The 25,558-nt window shown below is 44.0% G+C and overlaps 1 protein-coding gene and 1 non-coding gene across 3 annotated transcripts in view; both read left to right on the top strand.

Moving 5' to 3' along the window:
- Positions 1–25,558, top strand: part of GPN1 (GPN-loop GTPase 1) — a 27,416-nt gene continuing 1,858 nt past the window's right edge. Inside the window, exons 1-14 of one of the 2 annotated variants that reach the window (XM_066266793.1) lie at positions 1–156; positions 5,278–5,371; positions 9,135–9,174; positions 10,624–10,690; positions 11,536–11,573; positions 13,071–13,149; positions 13,308–13,402; positions 14,687–14,732; positions 15,383–15,529; positions 16,994–17,076; positions 18,392–18,431; positions 19,052–19,142; positions 21,096–21,203; positions 23,213–24,544. In XM_066266793.1, coding sequence (XP_066122890.1) covers positions 46–156; positions 5,278–5,371; positions 9,135–9,174; positions 10,624–10,690; positions 11,536–11,573; positions 13,071–13,149; positions 13,308–13,402; positions 14,687–14,732; positions 15,383–15,529; positions 16,994–17,076; positions 18,392–18,431; positions 19,052–19,142; positions 21,096–21,203; positions 23,213–23,295 — 1,122 coding nt within the window. In that variant the 5' untranslated portion in view covers positions 1–45 and the 3' untranslated portion in view covers positions 23,296–24,544. Of the gene's footprint in view, positions 157–5,277; positions 5,372–9,134; positions 9,175–10,623; positions 10,691–11,535; positions 11,574–13,070; positions 13,150–13,307; positions 13,403–14,686; positions 14,733–15,382; positions 15,530–16,993; positions 17,077–18,391; positions 18,432–19,051; positions 19,143–21,095; positions 21,204–23,212; positions 24,545–25,558 lie in introns of those variants that run through there. The other variant, XR_010730257.1, reaches the window with a different exon arrangement.
- TRNAD-GUC (transfer RNA aspartic acid (anticodon GUC)) lies at positions 9,321–9,396 on the top strand. The gene has a single exon. It is a non-coding gene; the product is annotated as a tRNA-Asp (tRNA).

Below are 25,558 nucleotides of genomic sequence, written 5' to 3' on the forward strand. Positions count from 1 at the left end.
AGCCACGTGGCGTCTCTATGGTAGAGTGGGCGGAGCCAGGAGAAGATGGCGGCCGCCGCGGCTCCAGCGGAGTCCCAGGCCTCCGGGGGTATTCAGTCCCCAGTGTGTCTGTTGGTGTTGGGAATGGCGGGATCTGGGAAAACCACCTTTGTACAGGTGACGTGTATGGCGCGGGCGTAGTAGGTGTACACAAAAGGTTGTAGAGGGCCGGGGAGAACGGGAGGGAGGTCTTTCTGCAGAATTGGAAGGGGCCGGCGCGTGGCTTTAGGGGACTTGCCCACAAGCAACTCACGTTCCTCACTGGCAAAACCTTGGACCCAAGCGTGAGTTAAAGGTCTCTTTTGCGCACCCTTAGTGCATACTTCGTACATCTTACCAAGTTGTACTGGAGTTGTCTTACCGATAAAATTGCCGACTTCTTGAAGGTAGAAGCCTAAAATAGTTACTGGGGATTAATGCAGTGCTATCACACAGGTGCGCGCGCGCGCGCGTGTGTGTGTGTGTGTGTGTGTGTGACAGAGACAGAGAGGGACAGATAGGTACAAACAAGAAGGAAAATTGATGAGAAAACATCAATTCTTTGTTTCGGCACCTTAGTTGTTCATTGATTGCTTTTTCATATGTGCCTTACGGGGTAGGGTGACCCTTTGCTCAAGCCAGCGACCATGGGGTCATGTGTTTGATTCCAGTCTCAAGCCAGTAACCCCTTGATCAAGCTGGTGAGCCGGTGCTCAAGTCAGTGACCTCGTTTTGAACCTGGGTCCTCTGCATCCCAGTCTGAGGCTCTATCCACTGCTCCACCACCTGGTCAGGCCACACAGGCTTTTTTTTTTTTTAATAATTTTTTTTTTGGTATTTTTCTGAAGCTGGAAACCGGGAGAGACAGTCAGACAGCCTCCCGCATGCGCCCGACCGGGATCCACCCGGCACGCCCACCAGGGGGCGACGCTCTGCCCACCAGGGGGCGTCTATCCGTTGTGACCAGAGCCACTCCAGCGCCTGAGGCAGGGGCCAAGGAGCCATCTCCAGCGCCCGGGCCATCTCCGCTCCAATGGAGCCCTGGCTGGGGGAGGGGAAGAGAGAGACAGAGAGGAAGGAGGGGGTGGGGGTGGCGAAGCAAATGGGAGCCTCTCCCGTGTGCCCTGGCCGGGAATCGAACCCGGGTCCCCCACATGCCAGGCCGATGCTCTACCATCAACCGGCCAGGGCCTTCAATAAATTTTTTTACAGAGACAGAGAGAGGGATAGACAGGGACAGAGATGAGAAGCATCAATTATTAGTTTTTCATTGCGCCTTGCAACACCTTAGTTGTTCATTGATTGCTTTCTCATATGTGCCTTGACCGTGGATGGGCCTTCAGCAGACCGAGTAACCCCTTACTTGATCGAGCCAGTGACCTTGGGCTCAGGCTGGCGAGCCGGGGTCTCGAACCTGGGTCCATTGCATTCCAGTCTGATGCTCTATCCACTGCGCCACCGCCTGGTCAGGCAACACGCAGGCTTTTGATGTAGACAAAGAATTAATGTAGTTCATGTAAGCTGGTCATATTTCAGGTGTGGTCCAAAAAGGGGTGCTGTAATAAGTCTAAGGAGAGTAACCTCATATGGCGATTGGATCATAAATTATTAACTGGACAGGTGTTGGTAGGTTTTCCCACCCCAGGAATATATCGTCATTAGTAAAAGGTTTATACTTGTTCTAAGCAAGGCCTATTCATTTTTTTGTGTGTATCTAAGTTAACACACCTTTGAAAAGCTTCTTTTTCAAGAAAGCACATGATTTTTTTTTAAGTGAAAGGAGGAGAGATAGAAAAACAGACTGCTGCCTGACCAGGCGTTGGCACAGTGGATAGAGCATCGGACTGGGATGCAGAGGACCCAGGTTCAAGACCCCGAGGTCGCCAGCTTGAGCATGGGCTCATTTGGTCTGAGCAAGGTTCACCAGCTTGGATCCAAGGTCGCTGGCTTGAGCAAGGGGTTACTCGGTCTGCTGAAGGCCCACTGTCAAGGCACATATGAGAGAGCAATGAACAACTAAAATGTCACAACAAAAAACTAATGATTGATGCTTCGCATCTCTCTCCATTCTTGTCTGTCTGTCCCTATCTGACTCTCTCTCTGTCTCTGTAAAAAAAAAAAGAAAAAAAAAAAGAAAAAGAAAAACAGACTGCTGCATGCGTCAAGAAGGGGATCCACCAGCAACCTCTGCCTGGTGCCAATGCGCGAGTACCAAGTGATTTTTAGTGCCTGAGGCTGAGGCTAGCACCAACCGAGCTATCCTTAGTGCCATGGCCAGCGCTCAAATGAATGGAGCCACTGGCTGTGAGAGGGGATGAGGAAGAGAGAAGGGGAGAGGGAGGGAAAGAGGAAGCATATGGTTGCTTTTCATGTGTGCCCTGACTGGAGATCAAACACGGATGTCTGCAGGTGGGGCTGATGCTCTATCCACTGAGCTAACTGGCCAGGGCAAGAGAGCATAAAATCTTATTAACTATTCTGTAATCCAGTCGTCCCCCCTTTCATTCTCTCACTTCATACATTTTTCTTTACATTTCCTCCTTAATTCCCAATGCATAAAAGAAACTGCAAAATTCATTCTCTGGAGCATTTAAGATCTTGCTGCCTGGTAACTGTTATCAGTTTGACGCAAACAGAGGCACTGGGGATACAGTGAAAATGAGGTTGACAAAGTTCCTGCATTTATGGAACTACTATTACATTGGAGGTGATAGAAAACCCCACTCACACACACAAAACAAGTAAATAAGTGATAGAGTAGGGGAGGCTCTGTTAAATGGTAAGGTGCCAACTTTTTTACAATGAAAAGGACAAAAATAAATGGAAGAAAACACTATTGTAAATAAAAGAAACATTTTATTCATTGCAAAAATAGTACACTATAATATGATAAATGCATAAAACTTGTAATATTTTACATTGTAATTATGCTTACATACCTATTAATTTTTAATAATAATTGTAAGAAAAAGGTACTCATTTAGTAAAACTAAATATCAAATAAAACCACTAAGTTGGAGTGAAACTTAGGTGTACTTATCATTTTTGAATTAAAAAAAACATCTTTTATGCAACTATTTAGTCAAAACGCGTTATTAATAGATACGGTTTGAGGTTAATTTCCACTTTAAAACTCTAATTTCATGGGCCCTGGCCGGTTGGCTCAGCGGTAGAGCGTCGGCCTGGCATGCAGGAGTCTCGGGTTCGATTCCCGGCCAGGGCACACAGGAGAGGCGCCCATTTGCTTCTCCACCCCTCCCCCTCTCCTTCCTCTCTGTCTCTCTCTTCCCCTCCTGCAGTGAGGCTCCATTGGAGCAGAGATTGCCTGGGCACTGGGAATGGCTCTGTGGTCTCTGCCTCAGGCGCTAGAATGGCTCTGGATGCAACAGAGCGATGCCCCAGAGGGGCAAAGCATCGCCCCCTGGTGGGCATCCCGGGTGGATCCCGGTTGGGCGCATGCGGGAGTCTGTCTGACTGCCTCCCCGTTTCCAGCTTCGGAAAAATGAAAAAACAGCCCTGGCCGGTTGGCTCAGTGGTAGAGCGTCGGCCTGGCGTGCAGAAGTTCCGGGTTCGATTCCCGGCAAGGGCACACAGGAGAAGCGCCCATCTCCTTCTCCACCCCTCCCCTTCTCCTTCCTCTCTGTGTCTCTCTTCCCCTCCCGCAACCAAGGCTCCCCTGGGGGCGCTGGGGATGGCTCCTTGGCCTCTGCCCCAGGCGCCAGAGTGGCTCTGGTCGCAACAGAGCTACGCCCCGGAGGGGCAGAGCATCGCCCCCTGGTGGGCAGAGCGTCGCCCCCTGGTGGGCGTGCCGAGTGGATCCCGGTCGGGCGCATGCGGGAGTCTGTCTGACTGTCTCTCCCCGTTTCCGGCTTCAGAAAAATACAGAAAAGAAAAAAAAAAAAAGAAAAATGAAAAAACAAAACAAAACAAAAAAACCCCTCGAATTTCATGCCTGACCCGGCAGTGGCACAGTGGATAGAGCATCGAACTGGGATGCCGAGGACCCAGGTTCGAGACCCCAAGGTCGCCAGCTTGAGCATGCGTTCATCTGGTTTGAGCAAAAGCTCACCAGCTTGGTCCCAAGGTCGCTGACTCGAGCAAGGAGTTACTCGGTCTGCTGAAGGCCTGAGTAAAGGCACATATGAGAAAGCAGTCAATGAACAGCTAAGGTGTCAAAATGAAAAACTGATGATTGATGCTTCTCATCTCTCTGTTCCTGTCTGTCCCTATCTATTCCTCTCTCTGACTCTATCTCTGTCCCTGTATTTAAAAAATAAATAAATAAAATATAAAACTCGAGTTTCGGGAAAATACTTGTAAGTAAAATTATACATATTTGGAAATTATTAAATAGATAATGAATTAATAAAACGTGAATTGTGCTTACCTTTCTATGATTGAATATTCACCGAGAAAGAAATAATAGTGAGTCTACAATGTCGTATGTGCCATGTTATGTTTCAGTAAGAAGCTCACAAAGCAATCTGTGGGCTTGATATATCACGTGCTGTCTCAAGGTCTCCCGTGTGGAGCACATGTGTCTCATAATCACATCTCGCCACACTGTACTGATCCTTGACAAATTGTCATGTCAAATACAAATACGTCACATCACACGCCATGGATCGATTCAGCATCAATCGAGTACGGACATTTACAGATTAGTCTTTCAATATCAAAAAGTAGGACATGTAGGAGGACACTTTTCGAGGGAGGACAGAACTTACAAAAGAAGGACTGTCCTCTCTAAAGGAGGACGATTGGTCACCTTATAAATGGGTAATAAAGAAAGGTTGAATTTTGCATGACCGATGGTGGCACAGTGGATAGCGTGTCAGCCCAGGATGCTGAGGTCCCAGATTCAAAACCCAAGGTTGCTGGCTTGAGTGGAGGTTCACCAGCTTGAACACAGGGTTGCCAGCTTGAGCGTGGGATTGTCAACATGATTCCATGGTTGCTGGCTTGAGCCCAAGAGTCACTGACTTGTGCAAGGGATCACTGGCTTGGCTGTAGCTGCCCTCTGCTTCAAGGCAGGTGTGAGAATCAATCAATGAACAACTAAAATGCCACAAGTAGGAGCTGATCCGTTTCATCTCTCTCTGTTCCTGTCTGTGGGTCTGTTTGTCTCTGTCTGTCTTGCTTCAAAAAAAAAAAGTTGCATTTCAGCTGAAAGTGGGAGGTGAATATTTCAGATGGAGGGAAATAGTCTTTTTCCCCTAATTTCCCCTCACTCTGTCCTGCACCCCATTATCTCCACAGAGACTCACTGGACACCTGCATAGCCAAGGCTCTCCACCTTATGTGATCAATCTGGACCCGGCTGTGCACGAAGTTCCCTTTCCTGCCAATATTGGTGAGTAAACTGTTCCAGTTCAGTGTAAAATGCCTTAGAATTGTAAAACCTCCAGCCTGCCAGTTTCAATGCTTTCATTTTTTCTAAACTATTTACTATATTTTCACTGAATTTTAGAATCCTTAAACAGGCTTTTACCTTGTTCATATTTACTCTTTGTTTATTCCTTTCCTTTTTAAAATTTTTTTTCTTTATTTTTCTTAAGTGAGAAGCAGGGAAACAGAGGCAGACTCCTATATGTGCCTTGACCAGGATCCACCTGGCAAGCCCCCTATGGGGTAATACTCTGCCTATCTGGGGCTGTTGCTCTGTTGCTCAGCAACTGACTGTTTTAGCACCGGAGGTGAGGCGATGGAGCCTTCCTCACCACCCCAGGGCCAACTTGCTTCAACTGAGCCATGGCTGCGAGAGGTGAAGATAGAAAGGGGGGGAAGTCAGACCAGGTGGTGGCACAGTGGATAGAGCGTCGGATTGGGATGCAGAGGACCCAGGTTCGAGACCCCAAGGTTGCCAGCTTGGGCGTGGGCTCATCTGGTTTGAGCAAAAGCCTACCAGCTTGAGCCAAGGTTGCTGGGTCCAACAAGGGGTTATTACTCCGTCTGCTGAAGGCCCGTGGTCAAGGCACATATGAGAAAGCAATCAATGAACAACTAAGGTGCAATGAAAAACTAATGATTGATGCTTCTCATCTCTCTCCGTTCCTGTCTGTCTGTCCCTGTCTATCCCTCTCTCTGACTCACTCTCTGTCTCTGTAAAAAAAATAAAAATAAATTAAAAAAATTAAAAAAAAAAAAAAGAAAGGGGGGGAAGAGGAGGAGGGATGGTGAAGCAGATGGTCACTTCTACTGTGTGCCCTGACTGGGAATCAAACCCATGACATCCACAAGCCAGGCCGATACTCTACCACTGAGCCAAGTCCTTTCCCTTGTCTAAAATTACTTACTCTTTTTGCTTAATTTGTTTCCTTACTACTCTCATTTCTCCTTTCTGACACTAGGGTGTCAGGCTATTGTTATTTGGAAAAATGAAGGGACAGAAAGTCAGTCCTCTCACTTCTAGGCCATAAACCCATTAGCAGGTTCCTTTTATATATAAAAAGGATATATATTTAGTTTCTTTTCTCAAAATTTAGAGTACAAGAGTTCTTGTGTGATAGATAGTTCACTTAATTATTTGTAGGAAACTTGCTTCCACTCCAAGAGTTATATGGGAAAATATGCATATGTATGCATATGGGCATTGTTTTGGGGAGAGGTTCCCAGTTATCATAAGCAGAATCTGTAATTATAAAATGATAGAAATAGATGTGATCCAATGTCATGATTCTTTTCTCTCTCTTTTTTTTTTTTTACAGGGACAGAGAGAGAGTCAGAGAGAGGGATAGACAGGGACGGAGAGAGATGAGAAGCATCAATTACCAGTTTTTCGTTGTGAGACCTTAGTTGTTCATTGATTGCTTTTTCATATGTGCTTTGACTGCGGGCCTTCAGCAGGCTGAGCAACCCCTTGCTCGAGCCAGCGACCTTGGGTCCAAGCTGGTGATCTTTTGCTCAAACCAGATGAACCCGTGCTGAAGCTGGCGAGCTCGGGGTCTTGAACCTGGGTCTTCGCATCCCAGTCTATCCACTGCGCCACCGCCTGGTCAGGCGTCATGATTCTTGATAGGATCTCCTAGTCTAGGCTCACTGTGTGCTAATCCTTTCTTTTTCTTTTTAATCCTGTTAAGATGGTTATAACCCAAACAAACTAATAAAGGAAGGCCCTGTATTAAGAAGCAGAAGCATTTTGGGAAGAGTTTGTGAAAACAAATCACACATTCTCTCACTGAAAGGATGGAATTCTAATAGTTGATGGGGTAGGTTTACAGACTAACTTGTAGATATGTTTAATTAGATATTACTGGACAGATTAATTCCTTTTTAAAAACCATGTCTGCATCACCTTTGTTACCAGTAAGCAGTTAGTAAGAAATACTGTAAACCTTTCTTGATTTAGCTTCCTTTTTCTCTGCATATGGTTACTGACAAGGTATTTAAATTGCTTTAAAACTCTTCTCATTGTCTCAGACCATCTCACTATAACCTGAGAGCTCTTAGCCTAACATTCATCATGGGCTACAGTTATCCTTTTTTTTTTTTATTTTTCCAAAGCTGGAAACGGGGAGGCAGTCAGACAGACTCCTGCATGCGCCCGACCAGGATCCACCTGGCATGCCCACCAGGGAGTGATGTTCTTCCCATCTGGGGCATTGCTCTGTTGCATCCAGAGCCACTCTAGTGCCTGAGGCAGAGGCCACAGAGCCATCCCCAGCGCCCGGGCCATCTTTGCTCCAATGGAGCCTCTGCTGCGGGAGGGGAAGAGAGAGACAGAGAGGAAGGAGAAGGGGAGGGGTGGAGAAGCAAATGGGCGCTTCTCCTGTGTGCCCTGGCCGGGAATCGAACCCGGGACTCCTGCACGCCAGGCCGACGCTCTACCGCTGAGCCAACTGGCCAGGGCCTACAGTTATCCTTTGTAAGGACAGAAACCATGGTGAAGCTGGGGAATTTGGTAGAAGAGGATGCTGACAAGAGAATCCTAAAAGGCTAGTTTCAGTTTCTTGCTGGTTAAAGAGTACAGAACACCTTTTGTCTTTCTGTTCTTTTCCTCACAATCTTGCTTCTTTTTCTATCATAATTCAGTGATCTTGGCTTAAGGCTTTTTTTTTTTTTTGTATTTTTCTGAAGCTGGAAACGGGGAGAGACAGTCAGACAGACTCCCGCATGCGCCCGACCGGGATCCACCCGGCACGCCCACCAGGGGGCGACGCTTTGCCCCTCCGGGGTGTCGCTCTTGTCGCGACCAGAGCCACTCTAGCGCCTGAGGCAGAGGCCAAGGAGCCATCCCCAGCACCTGGGCCATCTCTGCTCCAATGGAGCCTCACTGCAGGAGGGGAAGAGAGAGACAGAGAGGAAGGAGAGGGGGAGGGGTGGAGAAGGAGATGGGTGTTTCTCCTATGTGCCCTGGCCAGGAATCGAACCTGGGACCTCTGCACGCCAGGCCGATGCTCTACCACTGAGCCAACCGGCCAGGGCTTGGCTTAAAAATTTAGAAAACAGCCCTAGCCAGGTAGAACACTGTCCTGAAGCACCAAGGTTGCTGGTTGGATCCCCGGTCAGGGCACATATAGAAGCAGAATGATGCCCCTGTATCTCTCTCTCTCCCTTTCTCTCTCTCTACAATCAATAAATACAAAATTTAAAAGCATTTAGAAAACAAATTTGAAAATAACTCACGGCAAGAGAGAGACTTATTTTTTTTTCCTCAGAGGAAGCATAAATGACTTGAGAGATCTTTTCTTTTTCTTTTTTTTGTGTGGCAGAGACGGAGAGTCAGAGAGAGGGACAGATAGGGACAGACAGACAGGAGGGGAGAGAGATGAGAAACATCAGTTCTTTGTTGCGATTCCTTAGTTGTTCATTGATTGCTTTCTCATATGTGCCTTGACCAGGGGGCTACAGCAGACTGAGTGACCCCTTGCTTAAGCCAGTGACCTTGGGCTTTAGCTGGTGAGCCTTGCTCAAACCAGATGAGCCCGTGCTCAAGCTGGCAACCTTGGGGTCTTGAACTTGGGTCCTCTGCATCTCAGTCCAATGCTCTGTCCACTGTGCCACTGCCTGGGCAGGCTTGAGAGATATTTTGGCTTAGGATATTATTGGTGGAGGGCCTCAAGTGAAATTGTTTCTTATGTGTTAAATTCTAATTCTCTCCTCCCTCTCCTCTTCAGATATTCGTGACACTGTGAAGTATAAAGAAGTTATGAAACAGTATCCTTTTTCACTTTGGTGGTGACTCATCTCTTACTCGTCTATGTATTTTGGGGCTTTGAAAGAGTATTTTTGCATTTCTTTGTGAAATATGCTATCAAGAACATTTGATTGCTTCAAAGTCATTTTATTAGAAGAATGAAAGAGCCCTGGCCGGTTGGCTCAGTGGTAGAGCATCGGCCTGTCGTGCAGGAGTCCCGGGTTTGATTCCCGGCCAGGGCACACAGGAGAAGCACCCATCTGCTTCCCCACCCCTCCCCCTCTCCTTCCTCTCTGTCTCTCTCTCCCCTCCCGCAGCCAAGGCTCCATTGGAGCAAAGATAGCCCAAGCGCTGAGGATGGCTCCATGGCCTCTGCCTCAGGCGCTAGAGTGGCTCTGGTTGCAACAGAGCAATGCCCCAGATGGGCAGAGCATCGCCCCCTGGTGGGCATGCCGGGTGGATCCTAGTCGGGCGCATGCGGGAGTCTGTCTGTCTGCCTCCCCGTTTCCAACTTTGGAAAAATACCCAAAAAATCCCAAACAAAATTCAAAAAAAAAAAAAGAAGAAGAATGAAAGATGAATATGGGAATATATATTATAGGTGATTAGAAATACTCTTTGAGCTTATGATTTCAACTTTCTTACCATCTTCCTAGACTACTGGCTGTTCTATGCTGCTCACAAAAATTAGGATATTTCAAAATGAATATGAAGCAATAGAAAAAAAGAAGCACTTGATTTTTTTAATTTTTATTAAACAAGAACATCAGAAAAGCAAAGGACCAGTGAAAGAATGTTGTTCAATTATGCAAGTGAGATGCAAAACCATCTTTTATTTCATTGGTGAAAATACACTACATAAAAGGCTGAAAGTATTGGAGTATCTGCACGTTCCCTGATTCCCTAATTTTTGTGAGCAGTGTCATTAGCATAGATAATGAGAGGCTAGCTGGTAGATTGCCTGGGCACCAGAAAGTAGTCTTCCTTGGGGGCTACATCCATTGGTCACCACCTACTCAAACTGGAAAACCCGGAAATGAGTAGGTTGAAAAGGATTGAGGCTTAGTACATTAATGTGTGAAATGTTTATTTTCCCTGTAGGTAGATCTAGGTAGGAGGACTAATTATAATCAGTAGGTTGCTTAATTGGTGAGGATCAGAGCAAGGAGTGTTATATAGATGATCTTAACAGCTAATGCCAGCAGGCTGTTCCTGTCTGATGCATCTATTATGTATTGATCCCTTCAGTTTCCTTATTTTGCCTGGCTATCCCTAAAACAAATAAATGAAGACAACCTTGATGATGAATGTTTTCTATGAAGTTAAGGCTGTGTGGAACAAGTATTAACTTGCCAGAATCCATTAATAGTCTACTAATGTTATATTGTTCTTGTGAATGATAACATAGTTATGAACTTTATCATCTGAATATATCCGCAAGCAATTTAAATCCTCAATTAAGTGTCCAGATATGGACTTGGGCCCAACGGGGGTATTGTGACCTCGCTCAATCTCTTTGCTACCAGATTCGATCAGGTATGTCTGTCTGTTTTTACATATATAGGCATGACTTTGTAAAAACCTGTGACTCTTAAATGCCTTAGCTTGGTGACATTGGGAAAGAATAGCAATTAACTTGGATGTAAATATAGAAAATAAGTAGACATTTTGGTGGAGAAATAGGTTATGAGAGGATGTTCAGTTTCATGAACACTTCACATTTAATATTTGTGACAGTCAATAAAACAAAAATCTAGGAGATGCGGGCTCATTTCTTGATCTGTTACTAGTTTGTAGTCTTACCGTGAGGATGGAGTACAGGGACAGAAGTGAGATGGGCTAGCAGCCGTGGAATGGAAAAATAATGGGCCTTTTAACTTGTGACACAGTTTTCTCTGACACCTTCTGTGAGAGTGTTTTGAGAGTGCTTTGTAATCAGTTTTTTTGACCTAATGTCACTCCATGAGACAGGCTATTAACATTTGGTTGAGGTATCAGGAGAAGTGACTTGATAGTGACATTAGGTCTTCTGCATCTCAGACACTGTTCTCCAGGGTATTGCAGTGCTGCTAATGTGGCTGTGTTTCTTTGGTTCAGTGAGTATGTCAGTTGGTATCCTAAGACTGAGAACACAGATTCAGTAGTTGATGGTACCAATGAAGCAGGCCACAGGGAGAGGGCCCTGTGATTTTATGCTGGAATTGGATCCTGTTGTAATTGATATCTTTTCATTTATTTATTTATTCCTTGTGGGAAAGACAAGAGAGTGTCAGAAAGAGGGACAAATAGGGACAGACAGATAGGAAGGGAGAGAGATGAGAAACATCAATTCTTCATTGTGGTTCCTTAGTTGTTCATTGACTGATATCTTTTTATTTTAGGTGATGAAATTTATCGAGAAGGCCCAGAACATTTCTAAGTAAGTGATTTCAGTTTAGTACCTGCTTATTACTCTGTAGTTGACATGCTTCTAGGCTCTTTAAAAGATTTTGGGATATGATTAAGTTTTTTTTTGTGACAGAGAGAGAGACAGAGAGGGACAGATAGGGACAGACAGGAAGGGAGAGAATGAGAAGCACCAGTTCTTTGCTGCAGCACCTTAGTTGTTCATTGCTTGCTTTCTCATATGTGTCCTGACCCGGGAACCACAGCAGGCCAAGTGACCCCTTGCTCAAACCAGATGAGCCTGCGCTCAAGCTGGTGACCTTGGGATCTCGAACCTGGGTCCTCCGTGTCCCAGTCCAATGCTCTATCCACTGCGCCACCGCCTGGTCAGGCTTTGCTTTGCTTTTGTTTTGTTTTGTGTTTGAATGTGTGCAACAGGGGTGGGAGAGGAGGGGAGAGAGAAGAGAAGGATCAGTTCCTAGTTGTGTCACCTTTTTTTTTTTTTTAAAGGAAGTTTCTAAATATTTTTTTTTAATTTTTATTTATTTATTTATTTATTTATTTATTTATTTATTTTTACAGAGACAGAGAGTGAGTCAGAGAGAGGGATAGACAGGGACAGACAGACAGGAACGGAGAGAGATGTGCCTTGACCATGGACCTTCAGCAGACTGAGTAACCCCTTGCTTGAGCCAGTGACCTTGGGTCCAATCCGGTGAGCTTTTTTGCTCAAACCAGATGAGCCTGCGCTCAAGCTGGCGATCTCGAGGTCTCGAACCTGAGTCCTTCCTCATCCCAGTCCGATGCTCTATCCACTGTGCCACCGCCTAGTCAGGCTTATCTCATTTTTAATGCAATGTGTTTCTATTTTTTTTTTTTTTTGTATTTTTCTGAAGCAGGAAACGGGGAGAGACAGTCAGACAGACTCCCGCATGCACCCGACCAGGATCCACCTGGCACGCCCACCAGGGGCCTCGCTCTGCCCGCCAGGGGGCGATGCTCTGCCCCTCCGGGGCATCGCTCTGCCGCGACCAGAGCCACTCCAGCACCTGGGGCAGAGGCCAAGGAGCCATCCCCAGCGCCCGGGCCATCTTTGCTCCAATGGAGCCTTGGCTATGGGAGGGGAAGAGAGAGACAGAGAGGAAGGAGGGGGTGGGGGTGGAGAAGCAAATGGGCGCTTCTCCTATGTGCCCTGGCCGGGAATCGAACCCGGGTTCCCCGCACGCCAGGCCGACGCTCTACCGCTGAGACAACCGGCCAGGGCCTGCAATGTGTTTATAACTATCACTGTGTCACCTATGATTATTCAGCAGTTTATGGACAGCTGCTCTGATCCATTAGCATTAATACTGGACACTGAACAAAGCCTGGGGCAATGTGGTATGCATTTTAAAGGCAAGCAGAGGAAGGTAGACTTGGCAATGTAAAGAGCTTATTCCAATGGATAACCAGAAGTTTGGTGTTATGTGTGATGGAATATTTTCAGCATTGCACAAGTGTAATACTTGTTTAATGGTCTTTCTTGACACAGATATGTCTTGATTGATACACCTGGGCAGATTGAAGTATTCACCTGGTCAGCTTCTGGGACAATTATCACTGAGGCTCTGGTGAGTATTTTTATTGCCTGGAACTTTATGTGGAAGGGAGTTACAGAAGCTCTGTAAAGCTTGCCTAAAGTGGTACTTCCTTGCTAAAGAAGCTAGGAAAGGTTTGGGTACAAGTCATGAGCCCTTTGTCTAAGGCTTTGATTATTTTGTGGCTTCAGGCATCCTCATTTCCAACGATTGTCATTTATGTAATGGACACATCAAGAAGTACCAACCCAGTGACCTTCATGTCCAATATGCTCTATGCCTGCAGGTAATTGGTTATTGGTGGGCATGCTATCAAGGTATAAGGCCTCCTCCTTTTCTTCTTTGGGTCCTGAATGCTTCCCCCTAGATTTATGCTCATTCATATTTGCCACTCAGTGTAGTGGTTGTGAGTTGAGGCGGGGTCAGAAGAGAAAAGAGGCACACGTGCTGTTAGCATTCTCTGTCAACAGCTACTCATCTTCCTTCCTTTCTTGTTGCAGAAAGAAGTACTCTATGACTATGAATCTTCTGGTAGTTGCTCCCAGTTCAGTGAAACCCAAGTCTAAATAGAATAGAACTCCTTTTTTGTGTTGTGATAGAGTGAAATTATAATGTGAGGAGAGATTATGAATATAAAGATTTATCCATAATTCTAAAAGGCACAGGTTTGCCCCAGGTGAGGTGCCCAGGAGAGGAAGGACATGCCTCCCTAGGTTATGTTAGTGACTTAGCCCTGGGAGCAAGGCAAACCATTATTTAAATGGAGACAATTTGAGTTTTGGGATACACAAAGCCGTCACCAATATTTATCCCTTCTGGTATGACTAGGGATGTCTCTTATTAGATGTAAGAAATCCTAATCCAAATAGAAATCTGGTGACTGACAGCATTTGCTTATTTTATTTATTTATTTATTTATTTATTTATTTTTTTGTGGTGACAAAGAGAGAGAGAGTCAGAGAGAAGGACAGATAAGGACAGACAGACAGGAAGGGAGAAATGAATAACATCAATTCTTCGTTGTGGCTCCTTAGTTGTTTGTTTATTGATTTCTCATATGTTCCTTGGCAGGGGGGCTACAGCAGACCGAGTAATCCCTTGCTCGAGCCAGCGAACTTGGGCTGAAGCTGGTGAGCTTTGCTCAAACTAGATGAGCCTGCGCTCAAGCTGGCGACCTCAGGGTCTCGAACCTGGGTCCTCCGCATCCCAGTCTAATGCTCTATCCACTGTGCCACCGCCTAGTCAGGCTTATTTTTATATGAATTGTTTAAAAGATATTTATTTGGTAAAAACAAGCAAGCAAACTAGAAAACAGGATCAGTAACAAAAGCATTATTACTCAAAGTGAGAGAGAGAGAGAGAGAGAGAGAGTGTGTGTGTGTGTGTGTGTGTGTGTGTGTGTTTGCTTGATGGTGCTGAGGAGAGGAGAATATGTGTTTTTAAGAATGGATACCTTATATTTAGAGTCTGAACTCATTTGCCTTCTCTTCACTGAGTTCCAGCAGTCTGATCCTGGGTAAGCAAGAGCTGAAGTGTTTTTACTAATAGTGTCTTGATGTTTGACTTTCAGCATCTTGTACAAAACCAAGCTTCCTTTCATTGTGGTAATGAATAAAGTAAGTGGATCCTTACTCTTGTTCTTCAATATTTCTTTTTCATCAGAACTTTGTGTTATTAGAAGATTTGGAATGGGTGGGAAGGATTATTTCAGATGCTGGAGAGCAGATTCAAGCTTAACCAAAACAGTCATGGGCACTTTTAGGAAGAAGATTCCACCAGATTGAATATTTATCACTGGCTCTCATCCAAAGTTATTGTAGCCTATATAGAGTAGCCCCTCAACCCTAGGGTGTAGATTATTCCTCACAATCAAGACTTTGGGGGTGGGGGAGGGATGGGACTGCTAGTCTATTAGAAGTGGCAACTAAAATAAAATTTCCCTGTTGGTTGATAGCTAGGATATAACAAACTACTTGACTTCAGTGTCTGGAACATGCTAGCATCCACTGTGGTCATGGTCATTTGGAAGTAGGTAGAGAAGTGTCTGCTTCATCCAAGAGAACACACATCTTCACTTAATTATGTATACTATACCACTGTCTTGGTTCTTTGATTGTTGCAGTGAAAGCGGAACTAGGGGAAGCAAAAAAAGAAAACAAATTAATAAGTGCTTTTTGCTGTCAGCACCTTAAAAAATTGGGGGAGGCCATTGCTTGATATCTAAAGTCATCTCTGGTTGCTCATAGTTGGTTTCTCTCTGGCACAGACTGACATCATTGATCACAGCTTTGCAGTGGAATGGATGCAAGATTTTGAGGCTTTCCAAGATGCCTTGAATCAAGAAACTACATATGTCAGTAACCTGACTCGCTCAATGAGCTTGGTGTTAGATGAGTTTTACAGCTCACTCAGGGTAAGCATTCTCTCTGTGCATACTGACATTCTTTCCAGATAATCTCTTAACTGATAGGGCTGGCTTTGAACATCTTAGGAAGGAAGTTCATTACCTTGTGAAAAATAAATTAACTTATTAAAAATGGGAGTTTTAAAAGATAAATTAGCGACCCTGCCCTCAGAGACCTTATGGTGTAATTAGAAGAGAAGGCTACACACAGAATTGAAACATATGTTATATTGTGGTAAGTACCTTAGAATGGAAGTAAGTCCTAATGGTGGTGTGAGGGAAGATGACCTTTCTATTTTTAATAAAAGATTTTATTTATTGACTTTAGAGAAAGGAGAGAGAGCAAGAGAGAGAGAGAGAGAGAGAGAAAAGGGGAGTGGGCCGGAAGCATCAACACAGTAGTTGCTTCTCATATGTGCCTTGACCAGGCAAGCCTGGGCTTTCAAACCAGGGGCCTCAGTGTTCCAGGTCAAGGCTTTATCCACTGTGCCACCACAGGCCAGGAGGCAGATCAGTTTGATAAAATTTGGACAATATAGCCTTGAAGGTGTGCTTTGAAGGAAGGATAAGATTTGTGTAAGTAAAAGTGGGTATGGGTAGCAAAGAGTATGTTAATTGCTTAAACAAAGGCAGCGATAAGCTAATTTTCATAAAGAACAGACAAAGTCCTGGTACTTACTTGTTTGGCCCTAATTATCTTTCTTGTTAACTTTAGTTTCCATAGACTTATTTCCATGACTGTTTAGTAGGCGTGCCTCTTTGTTTCATTTTAGCTTTACTCTTTGCCAGAGACTTCTTGCACTATCTAAACCTCTTTTATGAAGATTTTATGAGATTTGAACAAAATGATATATGCCATTAAAAAATACACATTTGTGCCTGACCAGGCGGTGGCGCAGTGGATAGAGCATCGATCTGGGATGTGGAGGACCCAGGTTCGAGACCCCAAGGTCGCCAGCTTGAGCGCGGGCTCATCTGGCTTAAGCAAAAAGCTCATCAGCTTAGACCCAAGGTCACTGGCTTGAGCAAGGGGTTACTCGGTCTGTTGAAGGCCCGCGGTCAAGGCACATATGAGAAAGCAATCAATGAACAACTAAGGTGTTGCAACAAAGAACTGATGATTGATGCTTCTCATCTCTCTCCATTCCTGTCTGTCTGTCCTTATCTATCCCTCTCTCTGACTCTGTCTCTGTCCCTGAAAGAAAAAAAAAAAAAAAAAAGAATGGCAATTATGTTTAAAAAAAAAAAATACACATTTGTGCCCTTGCCTGGCAGCTTAGAGCGTTGTCCTGATACGCCAAGGTTTTGGGTTCAGTACCTGGTCAGAGCACATACAAAAGTCAACCAATGTATGAATGGAATAACAAATCAATATTTCTTTCTCTCCCCCTTCCTCTCTCTAAAATCAGTAAATTAAAAAAGAAATTTAAGTACCTGTTGTTTCCTTGGAGGCATTAATGTTGCTTTTGCCAGGTGGTAGGTGTGTCGGCTGTCCTGGGGACAGGCTTGGAGGAGCTCTTTGTGCAGGTCGCCAGTGCTGCGGAGGAATACGAAAGGTGAGAACAAGGGAACATTCTAGTGATGACTTGTTAGTAACCCACAGCTTTGGTATGGTAGCACTCTTGCCAAGCAAAGGTTTTTGGTTTTCTTAGTATACATGTTATATTTGGCATGCATATGGGTACGGGATCTAGTCACACTTAGGGGTAACAAGTCCCCATTCCCTTTTTCTAAAAATAGGAGTGTAAAAATATTCACTGTGTTGAATGATGAAGAGCAGGAGTCAGCAGACGTTTTGTAAAAAGCCAGATAATAATTATTTTAAGCATTGTGGGCCATTTGGTCTCTGTTGCTCCCGCTCAGCTCTCTCATTGTAGCAGGAAAGCATTCAAAGACAATTTGTAAATGAGTAAGCTGGCTGTGTTCCAGTAACACTTTTTTTTGCAAAAATAGGCAGTGGGCTTGATTTGGCCTGTTTGCCACATTAGCTGATCCCTAATTAAGAACATAAACTTTGGAGTCAGACAGTTATGAGTTGGATTTCTGTTTCCTCCACCTTAGCTAGTTTCCATCATTTATAGATCAGGGGTAATAGTATTTATTGCTATGGTTGTTGTGAGGATAATTTGAGAAACATCTGAAGCAGCCAGAGCAATTGCTGACACGTAGTAAGCACATTTCATAATAGATGGTTCTTACAACTGTTGTCATGATTAATATTGAGATTCCATTTACCTAACGGAAAGTGGAGTTAGACCACGCAGAGACTTCCCTTAGGTCTGTATCCCGTTAATTGGATGCTTTCTAGCATGCTCCTTTGGCTTCATACTTAGCAAGATCCTAACAACCACATTGTGGTTTTCAGACTCATTATTATTTTGATTCATCAGATAAGAGAGAGAGAGAAAGAGAGAGAGTGTGCGAGAGAGAGAGCGTGTGTGTGTGTGTGTGTGTGTGTGTGTGTGTGTGTGTGTGTGATCTGAGCCTCAGGTTACACTCTGTTTTGTATCCTTTCGTTGTTGCCCTGATAAGGTAACTATGTATTGGGCTTCCTGAACCCAGCAGGCCTAGCTTCTACTCATTTCAAATGTTTATCCAATTGAATGATAAGCTCCTCAGTCATAGTCTCTAGAGTTCATCTTTCCAGCTCAGCAGCCAGATATTTTTCTTTTTTCTGGTTTCAGGGTAAGGACAGGCACCTTGGCTTTTAATTCTGTAGTGATAGAATTTCAGTGAATAACACTCGATAAGCCTGATGCTCAGTGAAGTAAGACCTTATTTATTGTCACAGTCCTAGGAAAACAGTAGTAATGTGGAGGCAGGCAGGACAGATTATTAAGCGCAGGAACTTAAACAGTTTTTCTCTTCCAGGGAGTATCGCCCTGAATATGAACGTCTGAAGAAATCACTGGTAAGAGAGGAGGCGGTTTGTGTATTTTAAAAGAAGATTTAAAAAAAAAATAACCTCAAACCATGTATGATTCTCCTACCATTAATACTTTTGTTTTGGCCATCAGTATGTCTTCTAGATACTTGTTGATTTAAATTTGTAAATGTCTGTGTTATGTCTGGATGCACAAAGCCCCCTCAATTATTTTTCTTCTCTTTATCTGAAGTTTTAAAACTCATATTTTTCCTGTTATATGCGCTAAGCCCTTGTTGCATACCACCCCCACCCCTACTCCAAAGTCCATTGAAGGGCTAGTTGTAGAGTTTTGTTTAGGAACAGAGGGGTGGTTCACAGTCCTTGTTGCAGCTGACCAGGTGCTTGCCCCCACCAGTCGCACTGGGCTCCATATGACGGAGCCTCCTGCTCTGTCTCCTTGAGGGGTCTTTTGATGTGTTTTGTCTCCAGAGCCTTCCAGTCTGAACTGCTAATCTGGACCTGCACCCTCAGTGTTCCTTTCCCCATGTCGGCCATCCCTTGTCTGATGCACTGTTTGAATAGAATAATTGGTCATCTTCAGTTAGAAGTCTGGCATCCAACTTGGGGCTCCTTTCTGAGTCTAATATTTTTCTCTATATGTACAGGCCAGTGCACAGAGCCAGCAGCAGAAGGAACAACTGGAACGCCTTCGGAAAGATATGGGCTCTGTAGCCTTGGACACAGGAACTGCTACAGGTATTGGAGGGACCCTAGGTGTTAGGAATTAAAAGGGGGATACATTATTTCTACTCAGTAGGAAAATATTTATATTTGAGAGGAAATGGAAAAGGAGGATATTTTCCTTATGTAGGGTTTGCATATTTCTTTTTAAATTTATTCTGAGGATTTTTTCTTCTTTGTTAATATTGAAAAGGGGCTTCTCTAAACCATTATGTCTTCTGACTGGTTATGTCTGTGTACATGGAGCCTTTGAATTTTGTACATTAGGCTTTTTATCCTGCTGATTTACTTTTTACATTGTTTGAGGTAGTTTTGTCATTGATTCTCTAGGTGTTTCTAGGTTGGGGCTCATAGTTAAACGTATACACCCATCCACAAGGTCAGTTCTTGAGAGCTATTGCTCCATGCCTGGTAGAGGACAGCAAAGCCACTTGGGGGAGGAGATGCTGGACATGGTCTGGTTTGACTAGTTATGTGAACTGGCGTGTGCCTTCCTTGTCACACACCTCAGCAACAGAAGTTTCTGTGTGCTGTGGTCTTTGGAATCACTCATGAACACACAAAATGGCAACTGTTACATCTGCTGTTGCAAAGGGTCTGTGGTACTCACATATCCTATTGAAGGTTGGGGGAGTTTCAGTAATTATTTGAGGAAGATCACAAGTATAGTTGCATAATTCTTAGCTGGGTGCAGAGTGGGGCATGGACTATCAGCACACCATGCCATCCTCTTTTCTCAGTGCCCCTTTGGTGTTGCTGCTGTTTGCCACCCTGGTCCCTCGCTGACCTCTCTTAACCTCATCGGCCCCGGAAGAGAGTGGTCATGTCCTCCTGTGGCTTTAGCTTACTTGCCTAGGAATGACCTGATTCCTGACTATTGGACCTCAGCCCTATTCAGTTTCCCTGAGTGGGAAATTTGCCTCTATTATTGTATTCTGTTTTCCATTTTCCCCCTCCCTCTTACTTTTGAATAATACCCTGGCTCCTCTACTCTAGATCATTTCACTCTGTTCTCTCAGACCTTCTCTGAACTTCATTCCAAGAGGGGCTTTCTCAGTGCTCTGCACATACCCTGACTCACCAGCACTCTGGGTCTGTAAAATGTCTTTAGCTTTCATAAGAAAAACCATAGTCTATTCCAAGCTGTGGGCTATTAAAAACGGATGACGGCTCTGACTGGGTGCTTGGTGGGTTAGAGCATCATCCCGATATGCAGAGGTTGTCAGTTCAATCCTCAGTCAGGGCACATACAGGAACAATTTGATGTTTCTGTCTTTTTTTCTCTCCCTTCCTCTAAAATCAACAAATAAATTTAAAAAACAAACAAATGATGTTGTTACTAACTAAGACAAGCTACTTGATAATTATTTTCCCCAGAAAATAATTGATCTCTTGAGTTACTGGGATATTGAAAGCACTTTGTGAACTGAACTATTATAGAAATGTGAGGAAGTATAACAATACATTTAGAAGAAGTAGGATCCTGCATTTTATAATGACCACTTTCCTCCAGCAAAATTTAAAATCATAGTTATTTACTGATTCAAAATAACCTTATTTATTTATTTATTTTTCTTAAGTGAGAAGTAAGGAGGTAGAGAGACTCCTGCATGTGCCCTGACCAGGATCCACCAGCAAGCCCCTACGGGGCGATGCTTTGCCCATCTGGGGCTGATGCTCTGTTGCTTGGCAACTGAGCTATCTTAGTGCCTGAGGCAAGGCCATGGAGCCATCCTCAGTGTCCAGGGCCAACGTACTCCAGCCGAGCCATGGCTGTGAGAGGGGAAGGGAGAGTCTGAGGGGTAGAGAAGCAGATGGTTGCTTCTCCTGTGTGCCCTGACCCAGAATTGAACTGGGAAATCCATATGCCAGAACAACACTCTACCACTGAGCCAATTCGCCAGGGCCCAAAATCACCTTTTTGAGGAGGCATGTGTTTCTGACATGCTACTGGTGTGTTCTCTGTAGGCAGCTTATCTCCTGTGCGGGACCCTTCTGACTTGATCCTGACTCGGGGAACTTTGGATGAAGAGGATGAGGAAGCAGACAGTGACACTGATGATATTGACCACAGAGGTAAGAAGTGGCTGCGGTGGCTCATGAAAACAGACTAGCTGCTAATCCTCACATTGTTCGGTTGGGGGCTTCTGGTTGAGAGAAGACCTCAAGTGTGCAGCCAGTGATAGGGGTGAGAGGACATGGTAAAGGATACAGCACCAGGAAAACATTCCAGGTACTGAGAATTCCGCTCCTTCCTAGTGAATGGTTAATAATGAACTGATCACAGGCCTTTTATTAGTCTGTCATCTCATCTTTAGGACCTCAGTCTAAGGAATCTAGGATTTTGTTTATGGTAATTGTTTTATTTATTTATTTATTTTTACAGAGACAGAGTCAGAGACAGGGACAGACAGACAGGAACAGAGAGATGAGAAGCATCAATCATTAGTTTTTCGTTGTGCATTGCGACGCCTTAGTTGTTCATTGATTGCTTTCTCATATGTGCCTTGACCGCAGGCCTTCAGCAGACCGAGTAACCCCTTGCTCAAGCCAGTGACCTTGGGTCCAAGCTGGTGAGCTTTTTTGCTCAAACCAGATAAGCCCGCGTTTAAGCTGGCAACCTCAGGGTTTCGAACCTGGGTTCTCGGCATCCCAGTTCAACGCTCTATCCACTGTGCCACTGCCTGGTCAGGCGGTAATTGTTTTTTTAAAAGTACATAAGGAACCCTGGCAGGATAGCTCAGTTGGTTAAAGCGTCATTTCGAAATGCGAAGTTTTCAGTTTCCATTCCCAGCCAGGGTATATACAGGAGCAGATCAATGTTTCTGTTTCTATCTCTCCCCCTTTCTCTCTCTAAAAAAAACCAAAAACAATAAAAGTACATAAGGAGGCCCAGCAGTCTTAAACTAGTTTGTCAAAAGAGACGGTAACACTGAGGATAGAATGGCTCTGGAAACCCAAAAGGGTCCCTTGACGTAGTTTTATGAACTATGGACAGGATCTATTAAGACAACCCTTTTAGCTATGACCAAGAACAAACCTCTCTTTACTCCAGTTTAGTAGATGCTAACATGTAAAGTGTCTCATTTAATCAGATTTATTGAATAATTTACAGAGTAAAGCTCACCTTTTAAAAGTTTACAGTTTGAAGGTACCTCGTTAGCGTTAATGTACTAGGCAGTGCGTCAGTCTCATAAAAGTTTACAGTTTGATGAGTATGTATATATTTTTTAATTATAAGAGAAAGTTCATTTAGAGAGTTACAGAGGTAGTAGAAATGAACCAGCTGGGCTGTGTAGGCTCAGGAAACAAGATACAGAAGCAAAAGAAGGGCCTTTGGAGCTTAGGAGAGGGAAAGACAAAGGTAATGTATCTCGGGGTGGGGGGCAGAGAGGGGATTGGGAAGGCATGGGTGTGCTCCCAAGAGCACCTTGATGAGTTTTAACACACATCTAGTCTTGTAACAACCATCACAATCAAGATACAGAGCACTTCCATTACCCCAAAGTTCACTCATGCCTGTTTTTTTTAGTCCCTTCCTGCATACCTAGTTCCTGGCAATCACTGATCTAATTTCTGTTCCTATAATTTTGCCTTTTCCAGAAAGTCATATAATTGGAAGAACAGTATTTAACTTGCATTCAAAATTTTTCATTCAGTATGTTTTTGTGATCAACCAATATTGTTGTATGTATCAGTAGAGTGGGTTTTTTTTGTTGAGTAATATTCCAGTATGTAGATGTACCACAATTTATTTATGCATTTACCACCTGATTGATATTTGGGATATTTTCAGATTTTAGCTATTATAAATAAAGCTGCTATTAACATTCATTAATAGGTCTTTGTGTAGACATGTTTTCATTTCCCTTGGATAAAAATGTTTAGGAATGACATCTCATTTTAATTAATTTATGAGAAAGATTTCCTCCCTACTTACAAATAAAAGAAATTATTCATTTTGGCAACATGGTAAATAAGAGTGTGCTCTGGAGATTCTTTCTCATGGATGGGTGACAGCAGGTCTACTCTAACTGTCTAATGAGGGAGTTTAGAAAGAATTGACCTTCTTTTTTTCCCTGCAGTTACAGAGGAAAGCCATGAAGAGCCAGCATTCCAGAATTTTATGCAAGAATCAATGGCACAGTACTGGAAGAGAAACAAATAGTTTCTAGAAGTCCACATGTTTGGAACTCTGTGAAAGAACTATCCTTACTCTGATTGAGGTTACTATAAAAAACAATTTTGTTTAGAATAGCAGAGTTTCTACTAGTAGGGAAATCTCCAGACTCCGATGAAGCCGAGGATAGAAGAAATTTGGACCTGGCAGGTAGATGCCGATTTCTGTTGGATTTTTGCAAGGAAGGACATTGTATTTGTTCTTGGATGCTGGTATTCCATGTGTAAAACTTCACATTTTATCATTTGAACTTAAGTACTTTTGCTGCTGATGGATAGAGAACATACTGTTCATTTCAGATCTCTTATTATTTTTTTCCAAATTGAGAAGCTGGGGGGAAGGCAGACAGACAGACACCTGTATGCACTGGACTGGGATCCACCTGGAATGCCCACTAGGGGGCGATGATCTGTTGAGGCTAGAGCCATTCTAGCACCTGAGGTGGAGGCCATGGAACCGTCCTCAGTGCCTGGGCCAACTTTGCTCCAATGGAGCCTTGGCTGTGGGAGGGGAAGAGAAAGATAGAGAGAAAGGAGAGGGGGAAGGGTGGAGAAGCAGATGGGTGCTTCTCCTCTGTATCCTGGCCAGAAATTGAACCCAGGACTTCCACACGCTGGGCCAATGCTCTACCCCTGAGCCAACTGGCCAGGGCCTATTATTATTATTATAACTTCTATTTCCCTAGCATCTTGCCCTTGACCCATGAGTTTCTCTCCTTTTAGCAGAATGGAAAAGGAGAAACATGAGCTTGTACAGAGTGGCAGTGGAGTCTCCTTGGCAACCAATCAGTGTTACTATAAAATGTGCCTCATGGTTGGTAGGTCAGTATAGGACACCGGTTTGTTGAACAAAGTGGGTAAAACAGTCAGACCAGGCGGTGGTGCAGTGGATAGAGCGTTGGACTGGGACGCAGAGGACCCAGGTTTGAAACTCCGAGGTTGACAGCTTGAGTGCATGTTTGTCTGGTTTGAGCAAAGCTCACCAGCTTGAACCCAGGGTCACTGGCTTGAGCAAGGAGTTACTTTAGCCCTACGGTCAAGACACATATGAGAGGAGCAATCAATGAACAACTAAAGTGCCGCAACAAAGAATTGATGCTTCTCATCTCTCTCCCTTCCTGTCTGTCTGTCCCTATCTGTCCCTCTCTCTGACTCTTAAAAAAAAAAGTGGGCAAAACATAATTAATGAATAAGAATCCTGCTTTTGATGGTGTCTTAGATAAAAATTTTAAATTCAACTTTGTTTTAAGCCTGCCTGTCATAATTTAAAGTAAGATTAATCTCTGTACAAAAGATAGGTTTAAAGCCCCGTGTCTAAACCTGTCTCAGTAAGGTGATGTTTACTAAAGTTTTCCCTGTACACATACCTAGTATATAGAGCCAGGCCCTGTTTGTATTATCCTTTGGACTTAATGCAAAGTATTCTTGGTAATTTATTCAAAAGCCATGATGTTGGGTTAGGTGTACATTCCGTATTATAAGTCATGGTAAGGGTTTACACGGGCCTCTGTTCTTCAGTTAAAATGTAGTACATTTCTCATAAGGAATTTTACCTCTGCCTAATCTGTACTCCAGTAATTCTAAAGTGTGGCCTTTGGGCCAAAAGCATAAGCTTCATCTGGGAAGTGGTTAGAATTGGGACACTGAAGTCCTCAGTCACAAACCGGGGGCAGGGCCCAGCAATCTGAACCATTGCTCTTACTCAGACAGCCTGTGACAGTTCCAGGCCAGGTGAATCTCAGGTATCAATCCTCATATGACCTGCGTATCATAGAGTACCCTAACTTTGACCATCTGGTGCCTAGCCTCCAACTTAAACATTCTAAAAATAAAAGTACCCAATGGAACCAGTGGTCTAAAAATTTGAATTTGTTCTTTAAGAGGTAACCATTTGCACAGCAAAACTCTGAACATACCTGGTTTTCCCCCTTGGTGCCTTTGAACACTTTCCTGAAGAAAAACTTGCATGGCCCATACTGTAAGCTCCATGAAGGCAGGCACCAGGTCTTACTCATCTTTGTATCCTTTGCAAGGAACCTAGCACTTAATAGGTATTCAACAAATGTTTCCTAACTGAATGAAATAAATATTAGATGGCTACTTTATGGAAACTGATACCCACTTTAATAAAGGAAAAATGAAGCTAAGCTTGGAACAGGAGGGTTTAAGTAAGTGTGCCAAGGAGGTACAATTAGCAAATTTAGAAATGATCTCACAGCAGTTTAGATTATAACCTCACTGCTGCTATAGCA

The sequence above is a fragment of the Saccopteryx bilineata genome, chromosome 3 (genome assembly GCF_036850765.1).
Source record: "Saccopteryx bilineata isolate mSacBil1 chromosome 3, mSacBil1_pri_phased_curated, whole genome shotgun sequence".
In the NCBI taxonomy this organism is placed as follows: domain Eukaryota; kingdom Metazoa; phylum Chordata; class Mammalia; order Chiroptera; family Emballonuridae; genus Saccopteryx; species Saccopteryx bilineata.